This window comes from Myotis davidii, unplaced genomic scaffold (genome assembly GCF_000327345.1).
Source record: "Myotis davidii unplaced genomic scaffold, ASM32734v1 scaffold453, whole genome shotgun sequence".
Lineage (NCBI taxonomy): Eukaryota > Metazoa > Chordata > Mammalia > Chiroptera > Vespertilionidae > Myotis > Myotis davidii.
Genome location: NW_006285234.1, coordinates 201,773 through 220,460, shown reverse-complemented (window position 1 = coordinate 220,460; position 18,688 = coordinate 201,773). Strand labels below are relative to the sequence as shown.

At 38.1% G+C, this 18,688-nt stretch overlaps 1 protein-coding gene across 1 annotated transcript in view; it reads left to right on the top strand.

Moving 5' to 3' along the window:
- Positions 1–18,688, top strand: part of CNTNAP4 (contactin associated protein-like 4) — a 246,043-nt gene that overhangs the window by 171,625 nt on the left and 55,730 nt on the right. Inside the window, exons 10-12 of the mRNA XM_015558780.1 lie at positions 1,834–2,005; positions 8,861–8,967; positions 11,312–11,431. Coding sequence (XP_015414266.1) covers positions 1,834–2,005; positions 8,861–8,967; positions 11,312–11,431 — 399 coding nt within the window. The remainder of the gene's footprint in view (positions 1–1,833; positions 2,006–8,860; positions 8,968–11,311; positions 11,432–18,688) is intronic.

Genomic DNA, 18,688 nt, shown 5'->3' with positions numbered 1-18,688 from the left:
GTAGATCAAACGTTATCCACCCACTGAACTGGCTGCATCACCAGGAAGTCAAACCTGACATCTCACTCTGGCACAGTGACATTCAGTGATAATTTATCTGTCACCCTCCGAGGTGCTTTCACATGCTGACTGCCTCTACTAATGGATCCATCCATTAACTCAGCATTAAGTATTCCCCAGAAATCTTCATAGATTGGAACTTTCGTTTCAGACGGGTTCAGTGCTACCCTTCTCTCTGCTGTTGCATTACATGAACTTGTGACACCTGTTATTACAGAATGATGAGACGAACCTGCCTTGAACCTTTCTTTGTTCTTAGCATCTCTTGCTGTTAAACACTGTGGCTAGGACTATAAAAGGCCTTGTGATAACAGGGTGTGCTTTCTGTAAAGTTCCATGACCTTCCCTTGTGACTGCAAGTTTTCTTTAGTTTTGTTTCCTACAGGCATCTTGCGTAATTTATTTTATCCTGAAATAGTTTGAAATGTGTCAGGAAACACCACCTGGAGAAAAGGAGATTAGCAGAGCTGTTTATATTCCTGGCATATTGTGGTTGCCCCAAATAATATTGAACTATTATCCTCTCCGTTTTTATTTTAACATCCTTAATTGCTTAATAAGTCATCGAGAAAACAGAGATACGGTATCCATATCCTACACCACAGAGGTAATTTAAACACGGCAAATATAGTGCTATGCACTATAAATTGATACTCAAAGAGCTTTCATTACCTTTTCTTGATCAATTAAATTTGAAACTTCACTGTCTCCGTTGGTTAAAATACAACATTTCACTGTGTCTGATAACAGTTTTGAATATGAATCTGGCCTTGAATTGCCATATAAATGCATTTTGTTAGGAAAACAAAGCATTAAGGGTAAGTATCCTCAGTCACAGTATGTAATGATACTGTAAATTCCCAGGTAGAAAACCAGCTTGGATTGTACCGAATTAGGAAGTTGCTGATTCATTTCTTAGTCTTTGAAATTATAATAGTGGTTGACAACCATAGCGGCAAAGAGAGATTAATGAAAGATGCATAAGTATAATGTATGTGTTCATACTCCATAAAATTATTTATTTCACTTGGGTAGACAAACATTTAGAACATTATTAAATTCCAGACAATAATGGTCAATATTATAGTTCTTTATTATTTAAATAATTAGTAACAGGTCTTAGATAAATGTTAGAAAAAGTCAATATAAAAGAACATTCTTTTATGAGGCAAAGAATAAATAAAATCCAATTGTGAAATGTTTTTGACATTAAGCCATTATGATTTATTAAAATGCATGTATATTTGGCTCTTGTATGCATATTAAAATAAATCATTTAATTATTTTATTTGGTATTTTATTTTAAGTTAATATAACTTCTTTTCCAAATAGGTAGCTTTAAATGCAAAGGTATTTCACTATTATTGATGCATTTATCTTTTCTTTCTACAGTGCACATTTTCATCCTTTCCACTCCTTTTGTGTTCCAAAGGCTAATTTCCAGGCTTTAAATTATATACAATTTAATACTGCTGACTAACGGGTTCTGGAGCTAATACATGCATAATTTTAAAATTTGAATCAAGTCAGTATTCTTGCACATAATTATTATAACTAGTAATTTCCTATGAATCCTATGCTAATAAAGATAAATACATTGTATAAATTGAAATTTGTAAGTGAGATCAAATTAATGATAACTGCAATGGGCTTTTCTCCCTCTTTTAATAAAATAATCAAATGCCTGTTTTATTTTTTAATGAAGTATTCTGTGACACTGAATTTTTACTCATTTTGGTGTGTCTCGGTTTTACTTTGTTTTGTTTTTATCAGGTTGTCCGGACAACAGCTTTGGATCCAAATGTAAAAATCCCCTTGGTGGATTTCAGGGATGCATGAGACGCATTTCTATCAGCAACAAAGTGGTAGATCTGATTTCAGTACAGCAGGGGACCCTGGGGAACTTCAGTGACCTTCAGATAGACTCCTGTGGAATCACAGACAGGTCAGACCATCTCACTCCTATTCTTATCTGTCCATTGTCAAATGTTTGGTGGCAGATTAAAATTTATATAGAAAACAAACATTTTGTTCTTTCCTCTTTTTCACCATCATCTTTTCCATGGGAAATAGGTTATTGTGTTCACTTTAGAAATAAGAAAAAAAATAAACTTTTAGTTTTATACTTAATATTTGCAATGAAAAAATTTAGAAAACATGTGACCATGTTGTTTACAAGGATACATGCTCCCAGTTCACAAAAGATAATGTTGATGCTGCTATAATTTTAGGTGGCTACAAATGCATAAAAATATATCATTAAACTCAATAGCTCAGGACACACTAACAATTATTTTGATCGTCTGGTACCAAGAAATCAGAGACCTGTTTGGTTAGTTATCAACCTGCCTCTTGCTCCCTGATAGCTGAGGAGTGTTTTCACAGGCACAGAAATGGAAGTGGTTGCTATGCTCCTCATGTATCTTCAAAAACCATTACTATCTTCTCTGCAGAGAATCTGAGAAGGAACCCGCCCCATGGGAGAGTCTGGAGCTGTAGTGTAGATCAAGGTGTAAGGCTCACCCAGGAGTTTCAGTAGGACTCCAGTACAGGGCATGGTGGTGCAAGATTTCGGAGTTAATTGCAGAGGACAAGCAACTTTTGAATGATGACTGATAGTTAATAATTTTAAAGTATCTTTAGGCATGTTCAACCTTACCCAAAGAATCTTTTCAGTCATGCTTTAGTAGTAAGGCTGCTAACTTTAGTTATGGAGTTCAATGGAATGTCATGACCATTGCAGACTTAAAAGAATTAAGCCATGTGAGAAACTTAGTCCCTATCCTATAGTAGGGTGTAGTATAAATTTTGAGTAAATTCTGAATTTTAAAAGTAACTTTTTATTTGTATGAAACATTTTATCAACACAAACACTTATCTATTTCTATCTGAGAGACCATTTAGTCTATCAGTGTCTATTGGTCCTGTTTTGAACACTATACATATTGTTATGTCTATAAAAATAATTTTAACCTTATTTAACAATGCATTAGAAGGGTACCATTTCTTTCCATGAATACATGTTTAGTTATTTAACCCAGTTTGTAGATTTTAAAAAAAAGTCTTTCTATAATGAAAGGTGATTTGTAAAGGGAGAATTTACACAATGAACCTCAATGGCTTGACTTGGGGCTTAAATGACAGTGAGCTTTTGCATAGTCACAACCACATCAGCTCTGGACCCTGAATCCCAGTTTTGAGGAGGGCGTACAGCAAGGCTCCCTGGATCTGCTCCCTGGAGGTGGGGCTCACACACAGTCAGGGAGCCCCCACCTCTAATGGGTAACAGCCATCAGGGACCAGGGGGAGGTTTGGTCGCTCACCCATGAAGGATAGTCCTGTTGACTGGCTCAGACTGCAGACAGTTGTGTGGGTACAAGGAGATCCATGCTTCTCCTGGGTGGTGGCTCCGGACCTGCCATTTACACCTGAACCCCAGCTGCCTGCTTTCTGGAGGTCAGACTCAGAAACAGAGTACAGTTGGAGAATATATGCTTCCAATATCACACCCTAAAAGGGCTTCAGAAATAGCAAACTATGCAGAGGTCTTGACTACGCTTTTTTTTTTTTTAAAGAAATACTTTAGGGTCAGGGGAACCCTAGCAATCTTAGAAAAATAGCAAAAGTAAAAGTAACTTTTACATTTGTATACCTTTTAAATTCCCAAATGTATCATTCTCTTATACTCATAAGAAATATAGATATAACCATCCTTTAGTATCCATGGGAGGATTGGTTCCATTACCTCTGCAGGTACATAATCTGCGGATACTCGAGTTCCTTATATACAATGGCATGGTGTTTGTATATAACCTATGCGATTCTCCCCTATGCTTTAAATCATCTCTGCATTACTTAGAATAGCTAATACTATATAAATGCTATGTAAAATAGCTGGCATATTGTATAATTTAGGGTATGATGACAAGAAAGAAAGTCTGTACATGGTCAATACAGATGCAACCATCGTAGGCCTAACTACCTACCTGGTACATGTCAGCAGCAAAGCAACTCCTCCCCCCCCCCGAATATTTTCCATCCCTGTTGGTTGAATCCACAGAACTGTTAGATACAGAGGGCTGATTCTAGTAATTTATTTTGGTCTTACATGCTATACCTATTGACATAGCTTCCAAAGCATTATTAAGTAGAGTCTTTTAAAAATAAATCTGTATACTAGCTCTATGCTAAGCACTTAGCATGAATTACTATTTATTTATTTATTATTTTAGAAGTTTTATTGAAATAGGAAAGGGAGAAACTGGAAAGGAATACGGAAGAAAGAAAGGTAATTTGGCAAAGTGTCAGAAATATTTTCCAGAATCTTTCAAATAGGCATCTAGATTCTAAGTCTTTAACTATCTCTGAGGAGCAGTCAAAATGAGAAATAAGAATAAATGTTTGGAAACGATGAGTGCAAGACATGATTATTTTTTTAAAATTGTAAAATACAAGGTGTAATGAAGTCAATAAAATCATCCATATCCTCATTGCCAGCCATTCATTGTTATATAACTATTTTACATAATTACCTTCACATACACACACAATAAAAAACAAAATGCAGGATAAAAAAGCTATTCCTAGTCCAGTAATTGTTTATATTAATATGTATTGATTTATCAAAATGCATCTACAATTACTTGAAAGAGTATTATATATATCTGTGAGTATTTTATTAAATTCACAGCTAAGTCTCAGTGATTTTATAAATTTATATGTGTTTAACGTAACTTCTCCCTGAATTAGTATTTAAACTTGTATGTGTGTAAATGTCTGTGTGTAAAGAAGGTGTGTGTGCATAAAGGGTATGGGAATGACCTTATAACAGTGTGTGAGCGTGTATGGATGGTGTGGACCTGTGTGAATGTGTGCTTGTGTGTGTGCATGTGTATGCGTTAATATGTGAAGATTGTGTGGGTATTTGTGTAAGGATATAAGGAGCTTTTGGGTATGCTAGTGACTTTATGAATGTGTACGTATGTGTGAGACTGTGCAGTGACTATGTTCTAAAATTAATCTTAAATTAATTAATATGTATTTAAATTAATCCTCATAAAAACCATAAGAACCTGTCCTTAATTGTATCTATTTCTTACAAATATGGGCACAGATGCTCAGAGAGGTTGGCTAAGATGGCATGGCTGGGAGGCAGAGCCCAGCATCAACTCTGAGCCTTCTGATTCTGGGAAAGTCCCTCTGAACTGTCTACCTGCCAGGCCGTACCCCCGCCTTGGTGCACATTAACATGCATTGTGGTTAATGTGTAGTTGATGTATAATAAATGCAGAATTTAATGGTTTAATAAATTGCAATGAAAAACAAACAGAAACATTAAAATATATTTAATAATTTGATAGGAATTAAAACAATGTTGCTTTTTTTACTGTGACTAAGTTGGATCGAATCTATGCATAATGCTGTACATTTATATATGTGCTCATGCTCATATTATGCATTCTGTCACACACATACACACATGTGCTCATCACACACATATCCCAAAGCTCCCTTCCATGCACAACCCTTATGTCCACATGCTCCTTATACATACATTCACATACCTTCTCACACATTAACCCATACACACACACACTCATATATAAGTACACTATCTCTTGCACACACAATCTTTACACACTCACTTATAAACTCATAAGATCATTCCCACACTTACTACACGCACACATTTTCCTTATACATACTCACACATAAACACACCCACACTTGTCCACAACCCTCCCCTTGTCTGCTGTGGAATTGCAGGGGAGGTGGCCCTACGCCCAGGGAACCTGGGTGGGGATAACCGAGGGGAGAGGGCAGAACTGCAGAGGGAGCTGCATCCATGTCCCCATGACCATGTCCCCATGTCTTGGCAGAAACCCCAGTGGGCTGGGGCAGTGGGTGACAGTCGTTAGGGAATAAAACTAACTAAATCACTCGGACCTAAAGCACTTATTAAACAAAAGAATTAGGTGTATTTTGACATCATCTTTTTAAGAATACCTGCTGACTGAGGAAGGCCACCATTGACTTCAGGTGGTTACCATTATCGTCGGACCCATCGGCATCTACCTATTCAATTTTCCTACATGTGATCCTATTGTATAGATTTTTACTTCAATATCCTTTCTAGCCATGTTTTACATTGTATCAAAGTGTTTTGAAATTTTTTTGGAATGGACAGGGAATCAGGTTAAACCAAAACTGTACACATCACTTCAGTTTGGGGAATGTTGTTGTCTGTACATAGTTTGTTCAAGTTCACCAGCAAGGCAGGTAATGATGGAAAAGGCTAAGGAAAATGATAAAGAAAATGGGTTCATGGGTTGTTTTACTGGAATGATTGGTGAAGAGAAAAGTGTGCAACACAATTGTTTAGAATTTTTACTGAGAAACAGTACTTCACTAAATAATGTGATTTGCTATAGATTACAACTAATAGTCAAACAGAACTACTATATGATGAATTGAAATAAAATCCACAATCCAGTGTTTTCACTTTGTAGTTAAAAAATGTGAAAAGTCGCGTCTGACTAACAATCACGGAATATGGATCTGAATCTTTTTGTAGCAGATCAGTTAGAAATAACACATGCATGACAATAATTAAAGATTCATTCTTTAGAAATTTAGGTTGGCACCTTATGTCTGCCCCCCTTTAAAATATGGTTTGAGGTCTGTTAAGGAATAGATTGCTTTGTCCTCTTCTGATGACCAGATAGGATTGTTATTGTTTTAATTTTCAAAAACGTTCCTCTTCTGGGTTGTTACTGATTTGAAATGCTTTAGGTATTAAATACATAGCAAAACATTCTTTGAATGGATTCCCGTGAATCTATAAAAATGCTAAAATATATGTAAACTTAATTGGCAGGGAAAAATACTCATATATTTTTGAATTTTTAGAACACAGGTTGTAAAATAACATGAATGTTATGATTATACACACATATACATACACATAAATAACGCATATATACGCACAAACACATAAACATGTATGTTTACAGTGGAAATTTTTATACGTTGAAATTGTAAATGATATTTCTTTTCTAGTGTTTCCTGAATTGTTTGATTTCTATACATTGGACATCTACTTTTTATCAAGAATAATCAATAATGTTATTTTCAGTTAAAGTTGGAAAAATCCTATAAGCAAAACTTGAAGTTTGCATCCTCAGTTTTAATAAAAGAGATGGCAGAAAGGCCATCCTAAATACATTCTTGGCAGGTTTTGTGGTTAATTTATTTTTTAAATCTGGCATAAATTAGAACATTTAAAGCCTTGCATACACTATATCATTCAGTAATTTTTTTCACTGTATCATAAGCCAAAATATATACCTACTACTTTCATTTAAAAAGCATTTGGGGGAGCTCCAGTTGCGCAGTCGGTTAGCGCGCGGGACTTATTATAAAAAGCATTTGGGGTCCAAACAACTTTATTAGTGTTTCTGTCCTAACAATGTATTAACTCTTTGAAAAAGTCACTTATATACATATATATTTTAATATTTTTCTTTTTAATTAAAAATGTTTAATTGAAAACAATGGATTACTTGGTAATGGCACGTGTTTACTGTTGGGTACTGTACAGCTTTTCAAAGCCTGGGATCAGAACAGACACTGCCGCTCTCATGCCTTGTTCACTGTTGATTTCACGTGATTCTTATTTTTTATCAACTACTAAAGGTTCAGCTTCTCAAAGAGAGGGTGTCATTAAAGGAATGTGATTAGTATCTAATATTGAAAGTGAACTGCCTCGAGCAGTAAGTCACGGGGTATTTGATAGATGCTGAGTGCGCCTGTCTTTCTCTTTTTTAAAAAAATCTTTATTGTTGAAAGTATTACCTGTCCCCTTTTTCCCCCATTGACCTCTCCCATCCCGCCCCCAGTCCCCACCCCAGGCCTTCACCACCCTTTTGTCTGTGTGCATGGGTTATGCATATATGCATACAAGGTCTTTGGTTGATCTCTTCCCACCCACGGGCCATGGAACTAGGCAGGGATGTTTTGGCATTACCTTCCCTCTGTGGTTTCACAGTCTGTTCAGTGCTTCTATGTATGCCTGTCTTTCTCTTAAACATTTAAATATCCTGGGAGCCCCTGACACAGTACTTGGAATCTGTTGATACCCATGGTTGGCAAACTGCGGCTCTTTGGCCCCTTGAGTGTGGCTCTTCCTAAGCCTTAGAAGTACCCTAATTAAGTTAATGGCAATGTACATACCTATATAGTTTAAGTTTAAAAAATTTGGCTCTCAAAAGAAATTTCAATCGTTGTACTGTTGATATTTGGCTCTGTTGACTAATGAGTTTGCCGACCACTGGTCTATACCACATACCTTCCATATTCCCGAATGTAGACACAAGTGAATAAAGATGTCCTTCCCTCCTACTTCCTTCTCTCTTTTCTTTATTTTCTCTTCCTTTACATAATCAGTGTAGTAAATCAGTATGATTAAACATTATTTTATGTAAGCTGTTGATATTTCTGACAACATACTGAATTGGTTATAATGTTACTTAGGCAAAGAGAAAGGGTTCAATAGAATAAGACATGTTGAAAAATAAGCAGCCACAACTGCCCGAGAATTGGTTGAAATTTGATGAATTCATTGACCTAAGGTTGAGTTCTGGGATTAACGTGCTTTTATGACAGACGGAGTAACCATTAGTCATGTTAAATTTACTCTTCATGTTATGGTTGACATTCTCCTTTCACAGGACCATGGACATGTGATCAGTTTTCTTTATCTCAGAGTGAAAAATAGTGACTGTGTCTGCACTTTTTTTAGGTGTTTGCCCAACTACTGTGAACACGGTGGGGAGTGCTCCCAATCCTGGAACACCTTTCATTGCAACTGTGCCAACACGGGTTACACAGGAGCCACCTGCCACAACTGTAAGCCGGACACACCTCTTCTTGCCTCTGTTCTGACTTCCTCATTCTATCTCCCTTTTCATTGCTGTGTGAATATATGCCCATGTATGTTCAACCGTGTATTGGAGGGCACACACCCAGGTCTTAGCATCCAGTTGATTTCTAGTTGTCCCAAATCATTTAATTCTGAGTGCCACCTTAATAAGTAGGTACCATTATTATCCCTAATTTACTCCTGAGGTGACAGGGAGAGATTAATCACCTTTCCTGAGGCATCTTAAAGAGTTTGAGCCACAGCATGGATGTGAACGCCTGCCTGGGATCACAACCAATACTCTTTTCCTGTATCATAAGCAATGCATTTGTTCTGATGAAATGTTTGTGTGTGTTGTAAGACTCATGCCATTCTGTCATACAGTTTTTTGATTCATATGATGAGGAGATCCAAGGGCATTATTCACAGTCACCAGCCTAACCTGTCTTGGTCTCTTCACTGGGCACTATTTTGGACTCTGGCCAGAGTTGAGATTGGAAGCCTGGGCTTCCAGCCCTGGGGGCTGCTCAGAGGTCATGCTCAGGGCTGCAGCCGGGTCATTCCTGGGCATCACCTTACCGAGGCTTCCTAAGATCTAAGATCATGAAGAATGCTTGCTGTCCCTGAAGTCACATCTCACTGTAACCAGAGGCCAAAATTCTCGACCCAGCTCACCCAGCTATTGAAGGGACAGTCTGTGTTAATTTCCATATCCTCCATCATCCCATGGTAGTAACTAACTCAACACAGAAAGTCAAGTGAATGTATTTTGATGGACTCATTATTTGTCTTTAATTATTATCAGTGACTGAGTTTATTATTTTTATTTTTATTGATTTCAAAGAGGGAGAGAGAGAAACATCAACGATGAGAGAATCATTGATCAGCTGCCTTTTACACACCTCCTATTGGGGATCAAGCTTACAACCCAGGCATGTGCCCTGACCGGGAATAGAACCTTCTGCTTCATAGGTTGACACTCAACCACTGAGCCACTCCAGCCAGGCATCAGTGACTGAATTTAAATATAAACCCAAACAGCTCTGAGGATAAAAGCCAAATGATAAATAAATAAGATATTTCCATCTGTGGCCCACAATTTGACCCAATTATTGAGTTACTAGGTTCTTGAGCAAATAGTCTAAATGAAGGTTTGTTTTTTTAGTGTTTTTTGTTTTGTTTTGTTTTTTGCCAATAACCATTCTGAGAAATGGGGCCAGGATGACAAGTTGTTTACTGGTTATTGTGAAGCCATCACTGTCTTTAGCATGAGTAGAATGAGAGGAAGGAATAGAGTCTTTTAAAACTTCTTATTAGAAAATATGACTGGAAAGCAATCCATGCTTCTATTTTCGTCTGTGTAATACATAATAGGAAAAAATAAAACCATCAGACTGTGGAGGAATGAAGAAGTAATTTTGCATGATTATCTGAAATTTTGTAACACTGAGCAAATTAGTTACATTATTTCATATTGTCTAAAACTCATTAACATAATTTTCAAAAATTTAGAATAGATCAGGGAAGGACATTCGGGGGATGATTTATTTCTCATTTCACAGACTAAGAAGCTTGATGGAAATTATCAGTACATTTGGCCAAGTGTTCAGTGAGATTATACGATATATACAGGTGTTAATATCAAACCTTGTACAAGGAAACTATATAATTGTATAATGAAAAACATCCTATTATGGATCAAAATACATTGCATCCACTTGGGGACATATTTCATATAAATATTTCTTCTGCTTTGAATTTTAATTATCTTGATTTCTCATTACAGAATATTATAGAAAGTTTCTTTTGTAAATTATTTCTTAAATTATTGTTGAAGAGCTTTATAAATCATATTTGTTTTATAAAATAGGATTTTATCTATAGATCATTTTCTGCGAGAAAGGAGAATAGTTACAACATTATTTGAAACTTTTCTATTGCTGTGGCTATCAGCAGATGATTTAAGGAGATTACACTATTGTACTTCAGATATTAGGTTATTATGGATGTTGAAAGATCCATTTGGATGGATGTCTAAAATTATACTTATAAGTGTCTTAACATTTAAAACAACTACTTTCTCTTTTGTGCTCTACCTAATATAAAAATAAACTGAATTTTCATTTTGACTGAGTATTCTCATATTCCTTTAGTGATAAAAAAGTCATAAAATACAGCCTCATTCTCCTTTTTTTCTATCTAATCTGCTTTCATCCATACCAGTTCTTTTAAAAAAGAATGAATTTTGTTTTAAAGTATGTTTTACCTTTTCTTCGGGTCAGTAATATACTTATCATTCTATTCCATTTATGATGATCCATCTTTTTACAGCTATCTATGAGCAGTCATGTGAAGCCTATAAGCACAGAGGAAATACTTCGGGGTTTTACTATATAGACTCAGATGGAAGTGGTCCCTTAGAACCATTTCTTCTCTATTGCAATATGACTGGTGAGTTAATCAGCTTTCATTTAATGGTAATATTTGCATGAATGCTTTACACATAAAATTAAAATGAAGCAAGTAGAAAGTTGACCTAATTTGCAATTTGATTAAAATGTATGTTGTTCAGTAGAACTAACATAAATCTTTAAAAATAGTTTAATAATAGTGATTTACAATGTTGTCATTATTTTCTGTGTATGTGGTGTGTGTATAGAACATCTAATAATAAATGTATTTCGTTAAGTCCCGAAACAAAAAGGATAGACTTTATTCTCTAAGAAATTGAAGCATGTAAAAGCCTTGAAAAATATTTACTTTTTTAATGTAGGTAAACATGAAGTTTATTCTTGAATTCTTTACTTACACATCTTATAAAATAAAAGCGTAATATGCAAATTGACTGAACTGGAATGACTGGTTGCTATGATGTACACTGGCCACTAGGAGGCAGACACTCAACGTAGGAGCTGCTCCCTGGTGGTCAGTGCACGCCTACAGGAGGAGCACTGCTCAGCCAGAAGCTGGGCTCACAGCTGGAGAGTGCAGAGGCAGTGGCAGTAGCCTCTCCCGCCTCCACTGTAGGCAGGTGGTAAGGAGCAAGGGGTTCCAGACTGGGAGAGCCCCGGACTGTGAGAGGGATTCTGACCGGTGACTTAGGTCCGACCTCCAGGGGGATTGGGCCTAAGCCGGCAGGCAGACATCACTCAAGGGGTCCCAGACTGTGAGAGGGCGCAGGCCGGACTGAGGGGACCCCCACTCCCCCCAGTGCACAAATCTCATGCACTGGGCCTCTAGCACTTAAATAAGAATGAATAGTCATGGAAATATATTTGATTAAATCCAACATCTGTTCAGGATAAAAAAAAAAATAAATTACCAATAGAAGGAAATGGCTTTAATTTGTTAAAGACTCCCCACAAATATCCCAAAATATATAACACAGTTTATGGTGAAATACTGAAAGGTTTACTGTTACCAGTATTCACATAAGGATGTCTGCTGTTATCACTGTTTTTTATGGTATCGGAGGTCCTAGTCAGTGCAGTAAAGCAGGAAAAATAAATGAAAGAAGTGAGTGCTGTAAAGGAAGAGCTAAGATTCACATTATTTGTAGATGACCAGATTATGTATTAAGACTAGTCTAAATAATCTACAGGTAAACTACTAAAATTTAGGATGATTATTGGATACTAGTAATATAAAAATTAATTGATTTCTGCACACCAGCAATAAGCAATTAGAAAATGAAATTTTACATTTATTTTTAATAGCATAAAAATCTTGAATACATGGTAATAAATCTAATGAAAGATGTGCAAGGCTTCTACATAGATAAGTATGAAATGATCTTGAGATCAACTAAGATCCTAAATAAATGGAGAAATATATATAAAATTTTCATTGATTAGAAAACTCAATATGGTATAAATATCAATTTTTCCCAAGTAGTCATTGATTCTGTGCAAACCTACATTAAAATTCCAGCAGGCTGTTTGTTTGCTGGTTCTGTAAGTGTTTAGGTGAAAATGAGCAAGCAGTTTCTAAAATGTATCAACAGATTTGAAGGAAATAGAGGATTCAAATTAATTTTGAAGAATAAAGTTGAAGAACTCAACTGCCAGATATGAAGACATTATACTGACAGGCTAAATAAGGCAGTGTGTGATTGGCACAGGGATTAGCAGCCAAATGGAAGGGATCAAGATTCCTTTACAACCAGTGGTGCTGGGGAAATTGTGTCTAAAGTTTTAAAAAGAATCTTGATTCCTTCATCATCAAACACAAAGGAATGGATTCTAGATGAAGTGGGCTATCCAGTATAGTAGCCATTAGTAAACAAGTGCCTACTTAGATTCAGACTTAATTAAAATCAATAAAACTAAATGAATCAAAATAAATTTTACACATTTAAATCAATTCATTAAATTAAGATTACATTAAATGTCGGTTCCTCTGTCTCACTGCTCACATTTTAACTCTTCAATAGCCACCTACTTCAACATTTCAGAAAATTTCCTATGGATAATGCTGTGTCAGGAAGTTAGAGTTTTGTGGAGCAAGACAACAGAAAAAGGCGATGTGAAATGGAAGGGTTTGGAAAGGTGGATTTACTCCTCAAACCAGGCAGTGAATATTGGGGGTAAGACTTTCAGGCGGTGGAAAGAGCAACTGCTGAGTCCTGAGAGGGGTGATGTTACCAGACGTGTTCAGAAAACAGCGAGTCCCACGTGGCTGGACTATGGCGCGTAACCGAGTGGTTGAGGAGGAGAGTAGAAGAACCAGCTTGGGTGGGGCAGGAGGCGAAGAATCATGGGGTCCAGACAATTTTGTAAGGTCTCTGGTCTTACTCTGAATGAGATGAGAAATTGGAGGGTTTTAAGCAATGGTGGATGAAATCTGATTTCCTTTAATAGGATTATAATTGCTCCTATGTTGGGAAATGCCTCTTCAGGAGCAGGGGTGGAAAGAAGTATATATGCGCCATGGGTTACACACATACTGTAAGACATACACAGGTGTTGTCAAAACCCCTATTTCTTTCTATATAAGTCAATATCTGTCTATCTATCAAAAGAGTTAGGAACCCTGTTTGGAGATAGTTCAAGAAATGCAGGAATACAGGTGAGAGCAGGTGATGGAGGCTTGCGCTGGATAACAACGAGGCAGATGAGGGAGGAGGTTCCATTTTCTCTTTGTATGTGCCAAGTGTGGGAACACAAAAGAAGCAAAAAACAACACCACATCTGAGTTGCCGTAATTTGGAATGTGTCAGAAATAAGGGGAAACTCGGGAGCTCAGTGCCACACATTTATGTTTGAGATTCTGTCACACGTTCAGATGAGACACAGAGAAAGCCGTTGAGCATGGGGGCACAGCTCCTTTGTATTAATGTGTGGTTCTAAAAACTGCAGATGGAGGTAAACCTGAGGAACAGATTTGGGGGGACATTACTCTAGAATGTGTCTAGAGATTTTTTTCATATAATGCAAACAGGTGGCATCTATTTACTCAGACAAACACTGGAGACACTGTCTGTTGTGGCCCATTCTGGCTGCTCTAACAAAGTTCCAGACTGGGTAGCCTATCTATATGTACAAAAGGCTAATATGCAAAGTGTCCCCTCGGGAGTTCGAGCGGGAGAAAGGGAGTTTGATCACTTGCTATGATGTGCGCTGACCACCAGGGGGCGGCGTAGAATGAAGGAAGGCCCCGATTGGCCCTGATCACCCGCCAGGCCTAAGGACCCTACCTGTCAATGAATTTCATGCACCGGGCCTCTAGTAAACAACAGAAATTTATTTCTCACAGTTTTGAAGACTAGAGAGTTCAAGGTTATGGTGACAGAACAGTCGGGTGAGGGTCCTCCACTGGTAGCTCACTTCTTAATACCTTTAACCATTACAACCTAAAAAAAATTACAATCTCTTTTGTATGGACACTTCCCCAAACTATGTTAAAGACTAAAAATTCTTTCCTTAACTTGGGGTGGTGAACACAACACAGCATGTAGAGGATGTGTTGTGGAATTGTACACCTGAAACCTGTATCATTTTGTTAACCAGTGTCACCCCAATAAATTCAATTTTTTAAAAAAGAAAATTCTTTCCAAACAGAGTATTCTAACTATAATTTAAAAATAATTGGCCAGGCCAATAAGAATCCAAGTGTCTGACATTATAGAAATATAGGGGTCCTTTTTTGCTCCACTAAAGCCGCTGCTTTATCTAAAATGAGATAGTTTTATATTCAAGAAGTTCCTCATCAAACATTTCAAGCAGACAGTTGTTTCAGTGGGGGAAAAATGATGAGGGCTAGAGCAGAGGCTTTCACCCTTTTGTGAAAATGACAATTGTGTGGCTTGCAGTCACCCTTGCCCACTGCACAGCTACCGAGCCTCCTAGCTCTAGTTTCACTGAGTCAGGAAGTTTAGACCGAGGCCTGGGTCGCTGCTTCATTAACAAGCTCCCCGGGTGATTATGAGATACGGACCCTCCAGTGAGAGCTGGACAGTATAGTACACATAAAGACATTATTTTTCCTTCAGGGATTTCCATCACAAAGGCCTTCTTATTAGCCGTGAGAGATAATAACTAACTGATGATTCAGATGCAGCCTAGCTGACACCGTTTTGCTCCGGTGTGTTTTCCTGCCTCCTCGCCCGCTTCCTGGGCGCAGCGCTTTCTACCTGCTCTCGCGGTCCACATCGCATCCATCACCCTCAGTCATTAGTGTGAAGGAACACGCGCTCTGCAACTGTGTTGCTTAAACAGCATGTTTTCCCTCCACACTGTTACCACGCTAAAAAATAGCAGCCAGCCCAAGATAAATCAAGCTCTTAATTATTCAGTTGCTTTACATACAATTTATATTATTGGAACTCTCCTCAGGGAGAGACACCAGTAGACCCAAACTGCCTTTCCAATTTTTTTTAGTGTATTTATTAAAGTTAATAGATTTTCTGCCTATTTCAGCTACCTCTTCTGACTCATTTCTCTGTGTCTCCTTAGCTAAACGACTCTCTTTGCAGTGGGTAAAGGATACTTAAAAATAAATAAATAAAACCATGGCTCTTAGACATAAAAATAAAAGCTAAAAAACACATTTTAAAGATTTTGTATAACACATTACCAATGAGGAAACTGGTAAGATGTTACAGCCACTTAAAACGGGAACTCCAAAGAACAGACACGCATGTACATACCAGCAATAGTGAAAAGAATGTGCAAATGGAGACAAAACTGGCTTCTGCCGCCGTGGAGGGGGGCAGCCATCGGAACATCTCCACCAGGTAGAGTCTCCTTGTCTGTAGACAGGAACTATGTATGAGGAAACATGCTTTCTAAGAAAAATAATCTGAATGCCTGGGTTAGAGGATAATTAACTGTTACTATGGCATGGAAGTTAGAGATAGTGAATTTCTCTGGAGAGTTTTCAAGGCTTCTCTCCCCCAGCAGCATTTGCTTACATTCTGAGAGTGATACAAACACGTGGACTTGGGCCCCTCCCCTTCCTCACTTTCTGGAGCGGAGAAGAGGTGCCAGCCATCCTCTGAGCTTCACGTCTCAGAATTTTGGGGTTCCTCTCTTGTGCAGCTTTAACACATGCAGGGGCATCTGGCACTATTGTGTGGGCTCATGGAAAATGGGGGTGTCAAGAATGGATGCTGCTAAGGCTTTGCAAGCAAAAGGCCCCGGATCCAGAGAACTCCTGTGCCTGTTAGTATATATCTATGTCTTTATCACCGTTAACTAAATCCATATATAGATAGATATAATTTGCATGTGGGGCAGGGTAACTTGCATAACATCTCATACCCTTCACAACTTCGGGCTTCACGTTATTTTGTAGCTCTCAGTTACCTACAGGTTAGTTATGAAACCTAAAGGGCAATGGAAGTCTCAGCGCCACCAGAGAATCAGATCAGGCCACCTGGAAGGTTGTCCTCCCGTCTAGACAACGCATTGTTTTTATTCATTCATTAGTTCCTTTCCTCATTTCTTCAATGTCTTCTTCTGCATGTTGTGCCAAGCCCCGGTGCCGTGTGTTGGAGACACTGTGGTTAGCAAATCAGAAAGTATCACTCTTCTCTCAGAGCTCACAGCTGAGTCGAAAAGACCGACACCATGAGTCGCGAAGTACTGAATGCAAATTGTGACGGGATCGATGTCTTTTCCAGCTGTAATTTCTAAACAGGTGTATGTAGAAACATCAGATAACACACTCCTGTCTGAAAGCGCAGGAACGAGGCTGTAAATTAATAGCTCCAAGAGGCTCCCCTGTTAGTTAAGATGGCTGCTGGGCTCCCCTCTCCATTGCTTGGAATCCATTGTGATGAATCCATTGTCTCTGCCATGCCCTGGAAATCTAGATTGTTTGGGTCACGTCCTGCGTTGTAGCACTATTTATTAGAAACTAAAACCTCTGACGGGAACGATCATAATGTTGAAATGATAGAATTCAAAAGGAAACACCGATAGGAGCTGCTCTGTAATGGTTGTCTTGTGCTCAGGCCTTGAATCTCTGGCAACGACTTAAAAGCCCATTGGAATCGTGTTAATTGTGACCCAGTGGGCGCTAAACTATGGGGATGTCCTTCTCAGTGTGACCCAAAGGCTTAGCGACACAGGTTTCAGGCAGGTTTACTGTCCTGGCCCCTGGGCGGGGGCTCAGCGCGGGTGAGCTTCTTCCTGTGGCCTTTGATTTACCAGGAGACAAGATGAATCGTTCTGCTGAACAGTAACAGCAGAGTCCAGCAGAGGCGAGGCTGGCAGATTTGCCTCGTTAAAATTATAGAATTCCAGACCTACCCCACTGCGACGGCATTTTCCAAATCTGGAGCTGGAGGCTCAGATTTCCCCTGACTTTCTTCGGGCACAAATCCCTGCCAAGTGGCCTGGCCACCCGTAGTTAATTTCATTAGCTTACATAGCCTGTCCTCCTCAACGGAAGTGTGTTACTGAGAAAGCTCTCTAGTGAGCTGAGGCGCAAAGCAGAAATAAAAGTAACAGCTATTGTTTCAGGGGAAAATAATGATCCACACATAGATGGCAGCAAGGCTGTCAAGTTTGTGTCCCATGTCATTTATTTAGCAGGCTTCTCTGTTCAAACTTCTGATGATGAGGGGAGGGCTGGGGGTGACATTTCTCAAAGTATACTTCCTTATCTTGGTTTGATTGTTGAACCATGTGAATATGAATATGTTAGCTAAAAGGGGGGGGGGCAGTGAATGCTATCCACTGCTTTTCTCTAATTTGGACTATGTCTCTGAGTACAGAAAGATATGCGACTTAACAGCACATACATGCCAGGGTTTTGACAACTTCCAATCTGTTTCTTACCTATTAAATCAGAGAACTTTTGATTAATCTGTTCCTGTGCCTGCATATATCACAGTGAATATAATATGAAGTCTTGCTGGAAAAGTCGAAGGATAGATGCATTATGCCTATATTCTGTTATAAACAATGGAGGGATTTTTATTTCCTCTAAATACTTGTGCGAATCAGTATGATGGAAGTGTTTGCAGACTTTTTCAGGTGTTAATAGTGATAGCTCTACTATTTGTTGTGTTAGTTGAGTTGCTGATGCTGAATCAGTTGTGTTCAGTTTAAAAGAGTAACTTCCTATTGCATTGCATAATAATGCAGATCACATGATACCAAATGAATATGTCAAACTTGAGTTATAACGAAATAGACGTGTACTCATAATTGAATGCTATCTGAAGAGAGAGATATATCAAGCCATAACATTTCGACTTTC